Consider the following 20,339-nt stretch of genomic DNA (forward strand, 5'->3'; position numbering starts at 1 on the left):
TTTGTTCTTTTATTTCCACTTCACCCTCTTCTCTGTCCATCTCTGCACAATGATTGACAAATTAAAGAGAAAAATTGAATAAGTGAGTGGGAAAACATCGCAATGAATACAGATGCTTCCCTACAGGGCACTGGTGGACAATGAATGGTGTGATTAGTATGAAAATCACTAGATGTCCCTGCCCAGATTTAGATGGAGTTGAACAGCTGTGGGAGATACTGACTTTTTAATGTTAGACAGCACTCTTACAGCAGATGAAGGAGTAGCTTTTGGAAGAATAACGCTCATTTCTCATGTAGAATTCAGAGAGATATGATATAATAATCTACACAAGGCATCTTGAATCTGTGCTGATGGCTGCTGCCGGCTGAAAATCTGACTATGCTAATTTTTTATTTAATTTGTCACCCATCTGTATGCTGTAATGACAAAGCCTCAGCAGTCACCGCGGTATCTTGTTGTCGCCTAAAACAAGTGCACCAGCGGCAAATGTTCCATCTTGAAACACCTTCAATCACACATAATCACTCTGAGGAAGAATGTTTTTGTGGATTTCTAATGGCCCAGAGAGGACTGCCCTCAGAGAGAGCGGTTCCACCCACTCCCACAAATCATTTAGATTGGGCCATTTAGGTACATTTCTTTCATGGAAACTGTGTTATCTGGTAGCATTGATTTACAGTCCTGAGCTAACCTCTGCCAGAAATGTGAGTGAATCTCTGGCATGAGTCACTACTGTACAAACAAGCCTGAGTGGCTTCATGTGACGGCTGTAACAAAGCAGAAACATGGGAGAAGTAAAGGGAAACACACTCAAACACGCACACGGGCCTGAATCACTCAAATCTTTCCTATTTGGATGGGACACTATAGTAGGTTAAGAATGACCTCCCACTATGGTTGTTGTTGTTTTTTGTTCTTTTTTCATAGCCTGAAATCAGTAAAACAAATCTAACAACCTTCTATATATGTTTTTTTTTTTGCCATGATATGAACCTACCATCCATCTAACCTTCAGCATACGATCGCCCAATGTCTTTTTGGTTACATGAAATCACAACACTTTGCCTGCTAACTGCCCACGGTGAGCCATAATGACTGTTTCCTCCGCACCGAGCAGAGGCAGAGAGAAAAAAAGTGAAGAGGGACAGAGCGCAGGGCTCGCGCACGGTGCCACGCGCGTTCCCGTTCTCTGCTGCGCACAGACGGCCGGTGCGGAGAGAGAGAGAGAGAGAGAGAGAGAGGGTGCTGCTATTACCAGTGACAGAAAACGGCAGCGAGCACATACAGTCTGGAGAACAGTTGATGCGACAAGGTAGGAGAGGGGAAAAAAAAAACACACCTCCGCATCATTATATTCAGTGCTGGCGTGCTGCAGATTGAACTGCCTCTGTTTTGAACGCGGTTGCCGTATCCGACAGCCTGATTCTATGTCCTCTCTCCGTGCTGTTGTTGTGTGTCCGCAGATGCTGAACGTCGCCTTGCTGTGTGTGTGCGCCGTCGCCTTTGGACACGTCTCCGCTCGCTCCGACAGCGGCAATTTTTTGGATGATAAGTGGCTCGCTGGGAGATGGGATAAATTCAGAGATGTAAGTAATATTTCTGGCTTGTGTTATCTGCGCCTGTACCCTCCTCATTATCTCATTTACAGCCCCCCCCCCCCCTTCTCCTCCTCCTCCTCCTCCCTATAGCCACATTGGTTTGTGATCATGCGCTCCTCGTTTTCTCGTTGTGTCCAAGCGAGGCGTCACGGGGCCCGTCGTGGTGTTTGTCACACGTTCATCACCCGCTCCACTGAGACACAGTAAATACACTAACTATACTGGGATGATCCTTGCCTGTGAGTGTGCTTGCGCGATAGCAGTCCCTGCTTAGCGGAGATAGCCGAGGCCTCTGCGAAACAGCGAGACAGCTTGGCTGTCCGAGAGGCACCTCCGAGTCCCCGAAAAGGGGCCTAATCATGGGCAGGTATGAGGGAGGGAGCACGCCAGGCCCGGGTGTGCTGTTTGTGTAGAGGACGGAGCACCTGCGACAAGCTACTGGCATCAAACCAGAGGAGACGCGTGTGTGTTTATGCTCATGTCTGTGGGTATTTGTTTGTGGTAAACATAGAGATGTGATTATCACAACAAAAGCACCCAAGCAGGTCCCATCTGGGAATATAACAGCATATTAACACAAGGAGCACAAAGTAGAGCAAGTCCACTGTAAACTCACCACCACGTTATTAGCCCCTATGGGGAATATTAAAGGAATATTACACCGAGTCACCGCTCCACTCAGTGTGGCAGTGATTGTGTTTGAACTGCTTTGGTTGATTAGGCTGCTGGTGCGTGTCTTCACTGGTTGGCATCATCAAGGTGCTGTCAGCCGACGGTAATGAGTCAGTAATGCTGCTGATTGTCAAGGCACATGTAGCCAATCACATGACAGGTGACAGGAGGGCATGAATGTTTTCAGCAGAAAATAGCTGGACAGGAGGGCAGGACCCTATATGTGTTGAACTGAACAAAGAGGCCCTACTCTCCTGTAGTCTTTTAGTGGCAGAGTCTTCAGTGGACACATTTTACGCGTGAAGCAAGTAAACACAGCGTTTACTCAGAGCTAAGTTGTACTCACTCAGATTGACAAATTCACTGTAGTGAATGTACCATTTGCAGCATAAACACAATCTGAAAACAAGCCCTGGACATTTTAGACGTCTCAGAAAGCCAAACGACGTAACAGACGCTGCCTTGTCCCCGGTACCTGTACCGGTAGTTGTCCTGGCCTGCAGGGGTCCATCCTGCAGACCCTTCATTCCCAGCCTCCCCTCGGATCCCAAACAGCAGCAAGGAGTGCACACTGCCCCGCAGATGGGCCTCAATACATAACATCACCCAGCTTGTTCAAATACAGAGTGGCTGGAATATTTCTTCAAAACTGAACATTATGTTGACAGTGAGTCTCTTATAAGTTGTTTAAAATGCAGCTTTGATTAAATTAGTGTCATACGTGTTTAATGTGGCAAGAGCTGCCTTTGACAGTTGCATGTTTGAGATAATAATAATAATAATAATAATCATTCATACAGCACTTATTTATACTGCAATAGGTATCTACAGTCGAGTGATCCCAGAGTCATTTAAAGATTTCAGGGCCTGAGATCTCCACTGACCCTAGAACAGTTTGGTTGCTGCAACGAATGACGGCATTCATGCTTTCTACTGTCACATAGAATCAAAATATTCGCAGACTTCAACCCTTTAGTATCTGATACCCTCACACACAGTCATCGCTTGTAGCCTACAGTAGAAATCCCTATTGTTGTTTGGGACTAAAATTACAGAAAGGAGAAGAACTCAGTGTCGTTCAGTTTAATAGTTCGGTGTAGGTGTCAGGTGCCGTTCAGGAGGATATCTTGCCTCTAACCACAGACTGTGTTAAATGGGTCCACACGGGCAGAAGTGATTTGTGCACGCTTGCACTTGCACACTTGCACTCATTCTCCCTCTCTCTCTCTCTCTTTCTCTGTCTCTCTCTCTCTCACACACACACACACACAAACCGATGCACAAAACAGCATGTAAGCACATACTGCACACACACCTAAATTATGAGAAGCAGGCTTATTGTTCAGGAGCTATAACTTTGACTGTGATGCAAAAACAACAGAGTTAACATAATGCACCAGAGAAAATACACTTACACCCTCACACCAGCTTTAATGAGAGGTTCCACCACCACGCTACACACATGCAAAAGGATTTCTCTCTGAATTAGAGCCCTTGATAAATTGTTGTCAAAGATATAGAGAGATAAAAGCAGAAGTAACATTCTCTTTAATTTATAAAGATACGGACAAGTGTTGTTTTTTGTACATTTCTTCATATTTTATATGTAGCTCGTAGCAGGCGTTTTCTATATCTCACTTTCCCTGCCTGTTACACTTAAGTGTGTGAACCCATGGGCTCAGATAGATCCATGTGATACACCTCAGGTTAAACTATTGAGCAGGATTTGGATTATTCAAATAGGGTGTTGGTACAGAGCGCCAGAGAGGAAATGTGATGTGCCATGTGCTATTTAAGATGATAGGAACTCTCTGAGATATATGCAGTGAGACAAAGATTGTGTTTTGTGTGTGTGTGTGTGTGTGTGTGTGTGTGTGTTTATGAAAGAGTGAGGAAGTTGAGAGAATTTGGTGAATTTGTCCTAAAATGAACAGAGGTCTGCAAAAACCCTAATGTCAATGAGAGGACATGTAAAGATAGATAGATAGATAGATAGATAGATAGATAGATGAGAGGGAGCGACACAGTAATGAGAGTGGAAAGAGAAGATCAAAGAGAGCGTGGAGTGATTGGTGGTGAGCTGAAGGCTCTGTGTGCACTCACTTCTGTGTTTTAACCTTGAGGCTCAGGCATTAGAGATAGAAGCAGAGGACAAAAGCATTATGTGCTCGGTATATATGTACTGTATCTGCCTTTCATTTCTTTTTTCCCAGTCCCAGAGTGACTGTTTGTCTCTATGTGTTTTTGCAATTATCTGTACAGGTATTTAACTAATTAGCTAAAGAAACATGACAAACAGTCTTTACAAAGTTACCTTTATCTTTGCACATTTGTCTCCAATCAGACATGTATCACCGCTATGTGTAATTACAGCTTTTTTTTTGTTGCTCTAGATGGTAATTGCTGTATTTGTATTTATACTTAATTGGCGTGTGGGGTTTAACAAGTGGCTTCGTACAACAACAATAAAAGGAGGTATTTTAGACAAGACAATATTTTCACACAAAAGCCAGGAGTTAGTTCTGGTGTGTTTAGATTAAAGTGGGTTATAAAAATGGCTGGAGTAAGGATTAATATAATCTTCGGCAGTGTTGTTTATGACTCAGTCTGCTTCTATATCAATCTATTAATTATCCGCATGCACTGCAGTTAGAAGTGATGGCAATCTGATTGACACATTCGCATATAATGGAACAGAGGCATCCCAATACTGTCATAGTATTGTCACGTACTGTGTTGTCACAGTATTGTCACACTATGTAGAGGTTACAGCTCGAGGGGCCAGTTAGCACAGGAAAGCTGTTGTTTGCTGTTTGCAAGGACACATACGCACTGTCTGTGACCACATGGATTGTTAAAATTGTACTTCTGACACACATACACAAACTCAGCCTAGTTTTTACCTAGTTTTTTTTAAAGATGCCAGGTTAGCCAACTCACCAACTGATAGAGCTAACATCGGCTTTCTATGTGACCCGTTTAAAGTGAAGCGCTAAAGAGGTAATTGAATATAATTAGCACATTTGACACCACATTGATTGAACAGCTGGTTATGCACAGTGAAAACTGTTTAAATTACATTTCACAAAGAAACAACATCTCATAGCTCACTACATTATGACATTTGACATTATGCTAATAACCCAAATCACCCAATAATGTCAGTTAGGTCAGCTTAATCAGATACTTCCTTCTGACTGTGAACTGAATTATTAATACTGCTAATCCTGAAACATATTTCTTCATGTATGCACATATGAATAAAACAAAGCCTACCTACTTTTGTCGAGGATTTACGGTTATTTTTAGGAGTCATTTTGCAGCTTCTACAGTGGTTTCCCTTTTTACATTGCTAATTGCTTTTGACTGGACAGATCTACAGATGTTTCCAAGCAACAGATTTATAGATTACCATAGTCTTCATTAGCTAAATTAGCTTCAATCGATTCTTTACATTTTAATGGTCCAACACAATTTAGTAAACGTTTTAGTCTGAAATAGTCCATTAGCTAAATAAGGAAGGACTTAATACACAAAACCCAATCCTGTTTCTTAAAATGACTCCTTACTTCAAGACTAATCTGTAATGTGATTTATTTATTTTTTTTGTGATACCAATTCTTAACAGCTAAATTAATTTGAAATGAAACTCTTAACCTGCAGTTACAATTTGCGTAATATTCACACTTTTTCTCCGTCTCAAAAAACACCTTTTTTGTGATATGTCTGGTATTCTGTGACAAGTTTGCTTCACTGCATATTTCAGGCGTGTACTGTTGCTTTCATCTTTCAGCGAGCGCCATAAATGGGTCTCCTGCTAAGTGCACTAGATAGGATCTTGGCCACTAATTTACTGTAAGTCCTGTTAGGATGGCTGGAGAGGCCTGCGGCTCTCTTTGCTGCTCTGGTGCCATCCCAGGTTTTTAGACATTCTTCTGTTTTTACAGAGCCTTGGTCAGCTTTCAGCACTACCACGGAGTGAAGAGATAGAGATGATGATGATGATGAGGATGATGATGATGAAGAGCATGACGATTAATTGCACGATATAGGATAGTAAATTACAGCAATGTCTTGTTTAGATGAGCCTCAATAGAGCTATTCCTCTCCTCTCCTCTCCTCTCCTCTCCTCTCCTCTCCTCTCCTCTCCTCTCCTCTCCTCTCCTCTCCTCTCCTCTCTGTCTTTGTCTGTTTTTTTTTTCTGTCCATGTCCATCCTGTGTTGTTTGTGTTGTGGAGGGTGAATGATGTAGGGGAGGTAGAGAGCTTGAGGCCTTTTCCACTTCAAAGCACCTCGGTGTGGATTTGTGTGTGTTTGTGCGTGCATGCATGCGACAAGCTTGAGCAAGACAAGCAGAGCCAGTACAGTGAAAACATGCACATATTTCTCCTGTTGGAAGTTAGAGGAAAGACAGCAAGGAGCCGAGAAGGGTTAGGGAGCCATGAGGACACAATTAGTGGGGATGATCTGTGAAAATGTGAAGCGAAGGTGAGAAAAGTGGTTGTCAGAAGCAACACATTCATGAGGACGTATTTCCATAGGCATAAAACAAAATCAGTAAACACACATACAGCATATAAGGATGTTAGCAAATGGAGCCGAACACACACGCTGTTGTGTTTGTGTGCATTCGTGCACATGAGCAAAAAAGACTGTTATAACTGTAAGGTAGAGAGAGGAATAGAGGTGGAAAGAGATGGAGAGATAAATTGAAAAGTTGCTATTTTTAGAGCACACTCAGTAGGCCATTAGACCTATTGTTGGATTTTGGGTTTTCTGTGGTTTTTGGAAAGTGGGCGGCTGGTTGCTTGTGCAGTGAGGTGCATTCATCCAGTTGTTTGATGTTTTGTAGTGCTGACAGATTCTGGCACTACAGTCAGTGTTGTGATGATAAGTTTGTTTGTTGTGTGCGTGTGTGTTGAGTTGCGTATGTGTGTGTTTCAGCATACTTTTGTGTGTGTGTGCGTGCGTGCGTGCGTTTGCGTGCGTCTGTTGATTCCATTAAGGAATCAGACCACAAGCACTTTTGTTGTCTTGACTGGTCTAGAGGGCCTGGCCCCCATAATGCAGTGTTGTCATTATTCAGTCTCTATGGTCTGCAGCGCTAGAGGGGAACCATCCTGACCAGGAAGGAAAGTACCTCCCTGTTTGGCTTTTAGTATGTAGGTTTTCTTCATATTAAAATGTTAAAGTACTGCGTGTAATTCTGAACAAGCAGACATGGACATTTATAGAGGTGGAAGGTAGAGAAGGAGAAGTGACTCGATGATAATGAAGTCTGTAGTGAAGATGCAGGGGGTCAGATAGGGCCAGCAATGAAGGACAAGGAGGAGAAATTAATTGGAGCTGAGAAAAAAGCAAGAGTTGACCCTGTGCACCTTATAGAGTACAAGGAAGTGAAACAGAGAGAGACTCCCTGACTATTAAAGTCATGTTTTTTTAAAAACACAATAAGCAGGATGCTGTAGCAAACGGTGCCAAACTATAAATGTTTGTGACGTACATTCACTGTATACACAGACACGTACACACATAAAGACCCATAGATATCTAGATTCTGCTCCATGGTGCATAGTGCAGGCAGAATAGTAGCTTGCTGAGATGTGGATATTACTGTGTAAAGGTAATATGCAGTCTTCATGAAGTTCACTGATATGCTAAAAAATAAACACTTTGGGTTCAACAAAATTTCATATTAGTTCTTTTAGTCAAACTAAAAGCATCAATGTTATGAAATGCAGGTCAGACAGTTAGCTGTCACTGTGTCTATTTCCTCCCAGGGTGACATATACAGGAAACTGCATCTGCATGAACAAGGCGTAAACATATTTTAGCTGCTTGGCTGCAAAGACGTACCGCAGGAAGGTGAATAAATACAACCTAATTTTAAGCAGAGGTTGTTTTTTTTACAATATGTGTTTTGAACTTGTCAAGTCAGGGAACCTGGAAAACCTTTTCACAGACTAAAAACAATGCAAGAGTTGATCTGACATTTATACCAAACAGAATCTGAAGCAGTACAGGACAGTGTAGTACAATGAAGTACACTGCAGTACTGCATCTTTATAAAATAAATGCTTACACACCTATTTACTCGCCGAGAACTCCTCTTGACTGCTCACTCTTTAGCTCTTGAACTCCCACACTGGCTTCCTGCCCTGCAAGTACTGAAATGTTGAATTTGGTACTGTTGACATTACTACTCCGTTGCTGCAGCTGTCACTGTATTTTACTTTTTAATGGATATACTGTAAAACGGTGTTGCTTTGAAAGTCAGAAAAATTTAAACTGAAAACAAAACTCAACATGGCAATGTTAGCAATGTGATTTTAATTGAATTCAAACTGCGTGTATTCACATCTCTACTGGGACTGCTGCCCTCACTTGGCTGATCAAGTTTTCTGTGTTCAGTTCTGAATTTCAGTTTTTAATTGAATGTGATACATCCTATTGTTGGAGATTTCCACAACATTACATTGTGTAAATCAGCAACACAATGCTTTAATTGGGTGGATAAGAGACTCTTCGCCGTGTAGCTACACTGTGGGATTTATGCTGATAACATGTTTTTTTTTTTTTGCCCCTATTTCCCTCCCTTCCTATTTGTTCTGGCATGGGACGCACACACACACACACACACACACACACACACACACACACACATACAGTGAGAAAGAGAGAGAACACACACACCAATAGAGGAGGTAAATCACTAGGTGCCAAAGCTACGTGTGCGCAGTTTCAAGCAGTATTTTGATAACAATAATCTATTATTAAACTAATCAATGAATAATAATTAGTAATAAAAGAAGTAGTTTGTATAACATGTTCAATTTATTTTCAGTCATAATTATTCTACAGTTGAAGAAATCATTTTTCATCGGGTTAGTTATTGATATGTGACACTAAAATGACCAATTAACCAGCACGTGGGGCCAGAAGTCAGTTGACATGGTGACATTATGTTGACAAACCTCCCAGCTCATTGCAATAAGGTTAACCAATGATAGGGTAATATCATAGGGTTAAACATGTTGTGGTTATGGCCAGGTTAAGCCTCCAGAGAATGAGTGTCATTTCAATGACTTTCTCAGTGGCAAAAACAAGTGTGCGTGTGTGTATGTATGTAAACGTATGTGTATGTGTGTGCTCATATGAAAAAAAAAAACGCGATGAAAGAAGACACACATGAGAAGAGGTTATCGCTGTGACAGAATGAGAGAGGACACAGTGCAGAGACCAGAGACAGAACTGAGAGGGAACCAGAGAATGAGACTGAGCTCAGACTGAGTAAAAAAGACACACCGCTCACTATTTCTTAAGCTCCTTTTACATTTGCATCATAAGCCAGCACCCCTGGGTGTGTCTCCTTCTTGTCCTATTAAAAGCAGGCAAATCACTGACCTCTGTGCAATCCTTATTTAGACTTTGGAACACATCCACAGGCAACGGTTTGAATCATTTGACTATATCTAGGAAGGTAAAAAAAAAAAGTGCACTTTTAATCCATTTAGAGGAAATACTTAAGCACTGCTATGTGTGAAATAACGTTATTAATGATTGATATGATTAACATTAGCATTTCTTATTTGACAGTGCAGTAGGCTTTCTGTAGATACAGAATTTATGAGAGCTCTGTAAATATTCCCAGGGTGGTTGTAAGTCAGCTTTTGATTAAATGTGTTTCTTATTAGATGCTATATTTAAGGTCCAATCTGTAGCTGCAATGTGGCAAAGCTTAAAGTTTGATTTAATGGATTAACTGAAGAACGTCTTACCACCTCAAATGGCTTTTAGTACAAAATTTGACATTTAAACTTGAGTTTTCTTTGGTGTTAATGGAGATTAAAGTCAATCAGCTGCATTTTAGAGTAAATTAGGTTCAAAAATATTTATGCATTTGGGGTCTGCAATGTTATGTGAATTTTACTGGCCGATCATAATTTGAATCTTAAAGGGTTTTTTTTTTTTCAAACACAAACCAGACATTAAGCCCAACTTCACTTCATTGAAGACCTTATGCCGTCTCTTTTGTTAAAAGAGCCTGTCATAGTCAGCAATTGCTGTTTGGTTGATGTGTTATTTCCCTCAGATGTGAATGTGTTTGCCACATAATGGTATATAAACCAAATTCCATTCGTTGATATGCAGCACACGCTCACAAACACACACAAAGACACACGGGCCCCTTTTTATGACGGCGGAAAACTGCTATTAAAACGTCGGCATCACCTTGACTAAATAAACGCATGCTCCACATGCTTGTAGTTGGTGTTTGTGTTTGTGTTGCTAGATTTCCATCACTTTATTTCATTATGCAAAGTTTCCACTAAGAAAGAAAAACCTAAATGAATTCCTCATTCTCTCTCTCTCTCTCTCTCTCTCTCTCTCTCTCTCTTTCTCTGTAATGCTTTCTCCTAAAGGAAGTGGAGGTTTGTATGACTGCTTAATAGTCTCGTATCTGTCATGTATTATTTACTCTAGATGCCATTTGAACAATATTTTCTGATTGTGTTTATTGGTTAACCCCATTTCAGGAGCCTGGAACATGGACTCCATCCAAGCCCTTCGATCAAGGTGGGTGTGTGTAAGAGAGCCTCGGGTGTTAGTGCTGTTAGCTTTGTGATAAGACAAAAAAGCAAGCAAAGAGAACTCAGTCCTGTTCCAAACATGAGCACATCTTCAAATATGGTCATTTTTAACAGAAAATGTCTAGCTTAAATGTTTAATCACAATTTTAGTCACAATTTTTGGAGAATTAAAATGAAGTAGGAATATATAATGTAGTCCAGCTTATTGCCACTGAGTTATAGCCACACGTTACTGTAATGTCACCCAAAGGTAAAATACCATCACATTTTCGAGGGTTGCACAAATTCAATAAGTGCATGATATCATTATAGTTGTGCATTAGCACTGCTACATAGAGGTATGTCAGTTTATGTCAAATAGGTCATGCTTGCAAGTCATTTACCGGAATACAGTATGACATATCAAAACTCAAATGAATAACATTCATTTAGGATCACTGAAATGTCATAATGTACAACATTCAATGAAGACTAAGTAAAATGGAGCCAAAGGGGAAAAGGTATTTTGAATTTAAAACGTTGAAAAACAAAAAAATGAAAAATTAAGGTCATGGCCACATAGTCGCTCTCTTCTCTCCAAAAACAAAACACATGTTCCCTGGTGCATGGCCTAACTTTCCACCTAATTTCATTGAAATTTGTTGAGTAGTGTTTTAGACAAAAAATCAGAAGCAAAAATATACATTTACTCTCTTTAAACGGTCGTGTTTCTCTGATGAATTGTATCTGTTCCCTGGAACTTGGACCCTCAAAAACATTTTGCTGCTGGAAAAATGTTGTGACCAATTAGCGTCAGCTCTGTGACTCATGGCTCTGTAGACGTAACGTAACAAGAATAAGCAGCAGTAAGGAAAGGATGGTAAACATCTCTGTTTTATGAAAACAGCCACATTCACACTACTTTACCTATTGGTGTACGCATATGTGTGTGTGTGTTGAGTGCAGAGGTGGGACCAAGTCATAGTTTTGCAAGTCACAAGTAAGTCTCAAGTCTTTGCCCTCGAGTCCCAAGTCAAGTCCTTAGTCAAGACAGGCAAGTCCCGAGTCAAGTCCCAAGTCAAGACCGACAAGTCTCAAGTCAAGTCCCAAATCCTACCATTTGAGTTTCAAGTCCTTTCGAGTCCTTTTAACAACAGAGAAATAATATTTACACAGATCATGTATGCTACAACATCTGTATTTATTCAAACCTTTTTTAGCAAGAACATTGTTCAAACACATTTGAAAGAAACAAATGCAAATGTAATTTGCACAAAAAGTGCTGACATTGTATTTCCATAGCATACTACACTATAACTAGTTGCACAGCAATTTCTGTCCTGTATTGTATTGATCTCACATCATATTGCAAAACAGTTTTCACCTTCAACTAGACAGGCCCTTTTACTTTACTTAACTTAAATCTAGCCTTAACCTTTTCCAAACATGTCATCACTTAAACAAAAAATTCCTCAGTCCCTAAAAAATTATCTGAATTATCACTTCTGAAAAACTGCAATGACTTTATGGTGTGTGTGTGTGTGTGTGTGGAAAGTAGCAAGTCTTTTCAAGTCAAAAGGGTCAAGTCCAAGTGAAGTCACGAGTTACTGATGTTAAAGTCCAAGTCGAGTTGCAAGTCTCTTTACATTTTGTCAAGTCGAGTCTAAAGTCATCAAATTCATGACTCAAGTCCACACCTCTGGTTGAGTGTGTTCTTTTCAAGGTATTTTCATCCTTTTCACTACACCAACCAGTTGATTATGTAGCTAACATCTACTGTTAGAAAACAGGTTGGTTTTCTGTTCTTTGATGATCTCATTTCCCATTTGATACGCACATACACACATCCAGACCCATGAGGACATGAACACATTCACTCTCACTTATCACCCTATCCTCAAACACACTCACACAGACATGTCAGGGAAACAATAGCATTAGATGTGGTGCGTTGGAGGATGGAGGCTGGATAATCTGCCAAAGCTGCTCAGGGATTACAGTAAGGTTCTTTAAAGCAGAGGTCATTCGCAAACTGTTCTGAGATCAGCTGAGGGCCTCAGATCCAGCGCATAGATGCCACGCTGAAGGCTGACAAGCGGTCAGAAACAGCTAGCTTGTCTTCACCAACAAAGATCACGCCCTCAGCCTGAGACTCAGATCTAAAATCAGCTCTCATCTTGAAAGCCAGATACAGCCCTCAGATGTGAGATCTGATACCAGATCAGTTTGAGGACCTCAGCAAGAGCACACATAAGACTGACACTGAGTGCAGGCTGATGTTAGGTCAGAGGTAGCCTCTATAACTAGTACCATCTGTTTTTAGCTGTAAGAATACTTAACGGTATTATGGCTTTGAGTTTGGTGTGAGAGACCAGTTGCCAGTATACTGTAAGCAAAGAGACCGTGGTCAGACTTAGCACACACACACACACACACACACACACACACACATATCTCTAACACCTATCCACATATCTTGGATCTGTGAAAATCAAAAGGAAGTACACGCCTTAACCTGGAAGCATTGATCTAGGATTTTAAAGATAAAAAGAAATTGGAACCTTGGAAGATTTTCTCTGTTTATGCTTACAGGCTTAGTTTCTAAGGAAGCTCTTGAGGCTGTGTTTTGGTTGCACACACATTTACACTCCACACGTGCACTTAAAAGAGTTTTCTCTCTACATCTCTGTTGTGTGTTTTTAGGCCTCGATCCAGCCAAAGACCCTTGTCTGAAGATCAAATGCAGTCGCCACAAGGTGTGCGTGGCTGAGGATTATAAGACTGCCACTTGTGTCAGCCAGAGGAGAGTTAGGTAAGCGCGCACTTACACGCACACACACACTTGCACGCGCGCACACACACACACACACACACACTTGCTCTTTTAAACAGTCGCAAGTTTCAAAGCTGCCCCTCAAATTTTTAATCAGATGTTTTCGTGACAAAGCCAGAAGTGCAATTACGGTGGATGAGGAGCAAATCAAATTTCTTTATAACTTCCTGTCTGTTTTCTCCTCCCTCATTTTGTTCCTGCTCACTTATTCATGCAGCAGGATAAGCAACAACACCAGAGGGGTAGCTGTTTTTTTTTAATTTTTCCAGCTGGTTTACTGTTTGCCCGGCTCTCTTGTGACTGTTGTGTGACATTACTTTTTAGTCCAGTTACCCCAGCACTGGCACTGCCTTACAACGGACACAAAGTCCTGCCAAGTGATATGAATGGGCTTTGTATGTTTGTGTGTATTATGAGTGTGTCTGTCTGGGACACTGCAGACTGGACAGAGGACAGTAACGCCACACTGACCTCATTTCCCATTCTTAGCAGCAACGCAATTACCACTACACAGTGCAAGCAAATCAGAAAATAATCACACATAAATCCTAATCCTTGTCTTTTCAGAAATGGATGTAAGAATAAGAAAGTACATGACGGAAACAAAACGCTTTGAAAACATTCGTTTTGAGTGAAGCATCGAAGATTAACAGTGCATTGTGATAGAAATGATACATCATGTTTTTTTAATCTATTTTCTAGTTTTAAAGATGCCAGTTTGTACCAGAGTCCAGGGTCAAAGTGCAACCCCTGCCCCGTGGTTCACCCATCCCCTGTGTGCGGAACTGATGGACACACCTACTCCACCAAGGTACTGCACACGCACTCGCTTCATCTCTCACCCATAATGGAGACATCTGCGCAGACACGACTTACATTTTTTCATTTCCTCTCGCTGAGACGCACTTCCTGATTTTACTTCCACTTCTGTCACGTCCCTTCTGTCTCTGTCACTCTTGCTCAGTGTAAGTTAGACTACCAGGCATGCATCACAGGAAAGAAGATTGCTGTGAAGTGTTCTGGCATGTGTCCTTGCCCCTCTCAGCCTGAACAGAGCTCTGCAGAGAAGAAAGGTACAAGGTTCTGCACACATGACTGCACACTGCAAGTTAGGATACTTTGCAGAGGAAATAATAAATTCTCCTTAATTAAAAAGTCTTCCATGGTGCCCTAGCCCATGGTAAAAAGCTAACAAGCTAAAGCCCTTCTGCTCTGCTTAAGTGTCTTTTAGCCTGGCACTGGATCCCTGCAAATTTCAGATCAGCTGTGTTATAGTTGAGTCTGACTTCTCATCAGGGGGCAGGGGGACAATAAAGCATCACTTTATCATCATTAATCAGTTTTGCTATTATCGTTATTGTTATTGCTCCTCAGTGTGCAGTGAGTCAGACCTGAAAGAGGTGGTGAGTCGTCTGAGAGATTGGTTCAGAGTGCTGCATGAGAACGGCAACCACAGGAGAGTCAAGCTCCAGAAACCAGAGAAGAACAGTGAGTCGCATTGCACTAACGACGTAGAAAACAGCTTTTCTTGCCGTATCTCAGCCCTTGTCGCACTGAGATACCTGGTTGCATCCACCCTCTCTCACTTTTAACCTTTTCTCTGCAGAGTTTGAGGTCGGGGCGTCGCCTATTTGCAAGGATCCCCTGGGCTGGATGTTCTCTCGGCTGGACACAAACTTTGATTACCAGCTGGACCAATCAGAGATCAAGAGCCTCTACCTGGACAGGAACGAGCCGTGCTCTGATGCGTTCTTCAAATCCTGTGATACGCACGCCGACAAAGTCATATCCAGCTCCGAGTGGTGCACATGCTTCCAGAGATACACAGGTACGTCGTCTCCAGCACTCACATGCAGCAAATGCAAGCACTTAGAAAGCATTCATACCAAACACCGATGTCATTCAGCTTCAGTTTCTTGTGATATTAAACACTGAAAGCAAAAGTCTTATTTCTTACAACAATTTGGTCTTATATCCATATGTGATAAAAAATTATCATGAAATGACGAGACAGAGAGGAACATAAAACATGAAAGACAATTATACAGGTTTGAAACAAAACCCCAAGTTAGCCAAACCTTTTTTGGAAAAGAAAACAAACACAAACAGGAAAATGAGAAAAATTATTCACTTTCAGTTTTACCACCAAATAAAGTGGTTTCAAAAACGTGGCGGGGTTGTTTAGATCTGCCTGATCATCTGATCACTGGTGTCCATTGCCCCTTCGTACTTTATTGTAATGATTTGGTATGTTACCCAATCTCAGCAGTTACACTACTCACAAAAAGTTAGGGATATTCGGCTTTCAGGTGAAATTTCAGGATGAACCACCACCAATACATTTCCTGCTTCAGTTAGAATTGGTATTTTAACAGTCCTCCTCATCATGCTGTTCACATTCTGACATCATGAGACCAAGACGACACCTAACTATTGATCAGCAGCACCTCAACACTGGAGGCTTCAAACAGGTCCTCAGACAGAAGTGTCCACTGAGCTTAGAGGGTCACAGAGTGTCATCAGCAGGTTGTAACAGAGATACAGAGACTGGAAGAGTCACAGAAAGGAGAGGAGTGGACGTCCTTTGGCCACATCCCAATTTTACGTTTACCCTCGTTTACCTTCCACTGTTGTTAGATTTTCTTTCAATAAATTGTTTCAGATGAAGAAACTACCATTGCATGCTGATACTTAAATGTCCTACTTTCTTGATATAATATCACTGTAGCATTCACTTTTTACATTTTCCATAAATTTCACCTGAAAGTCGAATATCCCTAACTTTTTGTGAACCCTGTACTTTATGAGTAGTGTTATCAGAAGCAATAGAAATGAGGGCCAAAACTCTGAAAACAAACTTCAGATTTAGAAACTAACTTCTACAGACAAAGAAATAATGAACCTTCCATTGAATCACAATCACCATGTTCTTCCTTGACATGTACAGAATACATTACTGTACATACAATATAATGCAACACAATACAATACACTGCATTAAAATGCCATTGTATGAGACCAGGGACTAAAATTAGTTTTTTGGTTATAAAGAAGACAGTGTTTACAGATGAGTCTCCAGAGCTGCTCTCGTAAAAGCAAAGACAGCAGGATAACAAACATCATGACAAAAGCAAAAAGTACACAAAGGAAGCAAAGTTCACACAAACAGATGCTTTCCCGGAAACGCAGACTTCTGCAGTTTGTTACCAGAGTCCCTTGTCTCTCCTTTTCAGATTCCCCTTGTAAAGCAGAGCTGTCCAGTATCAACAGAAAACAAGCAGGGAAGAAACTTCTTGGTAAGACCCCCTGTAAAACACACACAAAAAGCACAAATACGCACACGGTGTGTTACCCTAATTCATTATGTGTGTCTGTGTTTTGGCTTGTATGTGTAGGTCAGTATCTCCCATCCTGTGATGAGGATGGTTATTACAGGTCCCACCAGTGTCACAGCAGCAGCGGCCAGTGCTGGTGTGTGGATCGCTATGGTAACGAGGTGACCGGCTCACGCACCCATGGCCCTGCAAACTGCGGTAGGCAAATTTCTGAGGAGGATACTGTCATGTTTCTGTGTTTGTGTACGAGAACAAAGAGACAATTGGCAGTTATGGCGTCACAGAGAAAATAATTCATAAATATTAGTGTCAACACTCACTTTTCATTGTGGCAGATGCAATTTGCACCCTGGTGTAAATAGCCAGTGTGGCAAATTATAACCAGGTATATGATGGAAAGAGGATATTTTGTGCCTAATGTTCACTGCCTTTTAAATTTGTATTTGACTTATTACTTTAACGCAGATCATGATATTTTTCTAAACCTAACCAAGCTGTGACTGAAAACAGATTTATTATTCTTTATACTGTGTGACCTTATTGGAAGTAAATAGCCAAATGGCGACCACCTGGCTATTTGCACCCGGGTGCAAATAAACAGTTTGTTTCTCTTCTATATTTTTATACATCTATGAAGTCTGTCACAATGTATTTGTGTCATAAAAATGCTATAGAAATTTGCAGTTACATCCAGCAGCCAGTTAGTTTAGCTTAGCATAAAGACTGGAAACAGGAAGCCTGGCCTTCTGCACAGGTAGCTACATCTGCCTACCAACACTTCTAAAGCTCACAAACTGATACATTGATTGTTTGTTGAATTCCTAAAAAAAATTTAAATGTGAAAATAGCGAGTTATGATTTAAATGGCGGTGGCCTTATGCTAAGCTAAGCTAACGCCTCTTGGTGGTTGGGTTATATTGACCATACAGACACAAAAGCAGTATCAATCTTCTGATGTAACTCATTTAACTATCAACTGTTTCCCCAAACTATTCCTTTAATTCCGACATTTGTTTAATTCTCTGTCTTTAGGCGTGATTTTGGAGTCTTCTGGAGACCTTGGCAGCGGAGACTCGCTGTTTACTGACGATGATGAAGATTCCTTTGTCCTCAATGACCAGGCTGAGATGGACGACGAGGACGATGAAGATGAGGGTGATGATGACGACAACGACGAGTACCTGTCGTAATTTTGAAATAGAAAACAAAAAAAGAAAAAAGAGAAAACTGTTTGTTTGGTCAAACTGCACGTTTCTAGGTGACTCCCCAGGCAGATACTTAATCGTACTAACAGCCTATGGACTACTCTCTGTGTATTGTTTGTTCATTAGTAAAAAAAAAAAAAACAATATTCCTGGCAAACGTTTATGGTTTCTCTTCCTCTCTAAGTATAAAATATGATTGGTAAATGGCACTTGTTCACTTGTGTGTCAGCCAACCAGAGAACATGACAAGGACTAATCGACAACCAATCCAGTGCTTTGGATTTGGTCACATGTGCAAAGACCTCTCCCTTCATTGGACAGTCCATGTCCTCTAGTGTGTCCTGTCCTTGTGCAGCACTCTGATGCCTGAGTGTGTTGATGCCCGGGGCGCAATGTTAAAGAGATTTCCCCTTCTTCATTCCTTCATGCTCTTCCTCTCCTCCCCTCACCCTGTTACTCCTTATCAAATGTTCCTGTGTATAGGTGGGATGTTGATGATGTAGATAAGAGAATATTGCACTCTTTAGGTTTCTTTTGATCTTGATTTTTAACTGTGACTGTAACTGTGTGGAAAAACAAGATAAGAGTTAGACATGCTTCATTAGGAGAATTGCGGCAAAAAAACACTTTGTGGGTTGGATAACAATCAGAACCGACATGCTAGCTGTTTTCACAGAGACACAAATCAAGTCAAATCATCTCAAAGGCTCGGCAACAAGGAAAGACAAATTACTGCTTGGCCGGTGGTGTTTGGGGGAAAATGCTATTATTATCTATTTTTCTAATCCATTGTTGGATGAATACAGCAGATGAAACAGATTTGTCCTAGCATGTCTAATATTGCGTGGTGTTGTTTCAGTCTGTTTAACCACAGGCTAAACCTTAGTGGAAATCAAAATATAATGGAGCTTAAGGGAGAAAAAGATCCCTCAAGCGTGTACAGATGAAACTGCACTTGCATAGTTATAAACTGCTTGAGCCACAAGTCTGTATGATAAAAACAGTTTACTGACCTTTAATGCGTCAGCCGGTTCAAAGAAAATCTCATCACCGCTCACATCACGAGATCACCTACAAGAATAAGTGGAGCTGGTCTTTTAAATTTTCAGATATGTGTCTTGGACTTGATGTGACTTGAGCACACAGAGTAACAGAATAAATCTCTTGCACAGTAATATAACCACAGAGCCATGCAGATCTATTGAATATGTCGGGCAGGGGATAAAGGGTAAGGTGTGCCTTTTACTGGTAATAGTGGGAGAAGCATGCTTACTGGACTGACTTAAGCTCGTCGCGACACTGCATAAGAGTGTCTTTACTATCAAGCTCGGATACTAGTTGGGTTTTGGTATGGCTTGTGTTCTGGGTCTCTCTTCCGATGGTGTTACATAGGCCATATTTCAGATCAATTTGTTACATAGGATAGCTAGAATGTAGAGAAGCACAGGTATACTTAGCAGTTAAGGCATAAAAACACTTAGATTCTGCTGGATTTGAAAAATGGTTTATATATTAGTACACTGACTAGAGGAAGCTTTGGTTTAGACAGCTTTATATGACAAAAACATGATCATCTTACAGTGTTTTGTTTTTACTTTGTTTCAGAAGCTTGATTTGTACCTTATCTGCTCTAACTAATTATAAGTGTATATCCGTCAGGGTTGAAAAGTGAAAGTAATCCCAGATTTGTGTATTCTTGGTTAGTCCTGTGACTGTTTATGCAGATTTGGGATTTGCTGAGCTCCTGTGTTTATTTTCAACTATTAATCTGCCGTCAGGCTTCATTTTTAAATCAAACACATGTTGAAATTCCATGTTGAGACCCAAAAAGTGCCATCTAACTGTCCAAATGTTCTTTTTTTTTCTGTTCTCATTTTGCCCTCATTCCTTTTAACTTGGAATTTCAATTCACTTTTTGAACTGGAAAGCATTTCAGTCTTAAAGTGCGCTGTTTCTCGAGTGTGATGACATGCAGATCATTTTGATGACCTCAGACACTGTAGCCACTCTCAACCAATCACACACTGTCATCACAGCTCAGATGGTGTTTAAAGGTTATGATACAGATGCATTTTTTACAGTGTATGTATGATTTGCTGAAATAAAAGCTATATTGACCAACG

General features: G+C 40.9%; 1 protein-coding gene across 1 annotated transcript; it reads left to right on the forward strand.

Moving 5' to 3' along the window:
- Nucleotides 1-1,223: 1,223 nt before the first annotated feature.
- spock3 (SPARC (osteonectin), cwcv and kazal like domains proteoglycan 3) lies at nucleotides 1,224-20,339 on the forward strand. The gene is made up of 11 exons (XM_070827643.1): nucleotides 1,224-1,315; nucleotides 1,467-1,589; nucleotides 10,811-10,850; nucleotides 13,547-13,655; nucleotides 14,379-14,487; nucleotides 14,641-14,749; nucleotides 15,051-15,164; nucleotides 15,283-15,504; nucleotides 16,910-16,972; nucleotides 17,072-17,209; nucleotides 18,044-20,339. Exons 2-11 carry the CDS (start codon nucleotides 1,467-1,469, stop codon nucleotides 18,199-18,201), a joined length of 1,185 nt encoding a protein of 394 aa, XP_070683744.1. The 5' UTR covers nucleotides 1,224-1,315; the 3' UTR covers nucleotides 18,202-20,339.

The sequence above is a fragment of the Pempheris klunzingeri genome, chromosome 3 (assembly GCF_042242105.1).
Source record: "Pempheris klunzingeri isolate RE-2024b chromosome 3, fPemKlu1.hap1, whole genome shotgun sequence".
Taxonomy (NCBI): domain Eukaryota; kingdom Metazoa; phylum Chordata; class Actinopteri; order Acropomatiformes; family Pempheridae; genus Pempheris; species Pempheris klunzingeri.

Bases quoted from the DNA above. Each gene is read 5' to 3' on its own strand.
- spock3 (XM_070827643.1), top strand. From the start codon at position 1,467: ATGCTGAACGTCGCCTTGCTGTGTGTGTGCGCCGTCGCCTTTGGACAC. The intron at 13,656-14,378 runs GTAAGCGCGCAC...TCTATTTTCTAG, and splicing joins GTCAGCCAGAGGAGAGTTAG to TTTTAAAGATGCCAGTTTGT. The intron at 15,165-15,282 runs GTGAGTCGCATT...TTTTCTCTGCAG, and splicing joins CCAGAAACCAGAGAAGAACA to AGTTTGAGGTCGGGGCGTCG.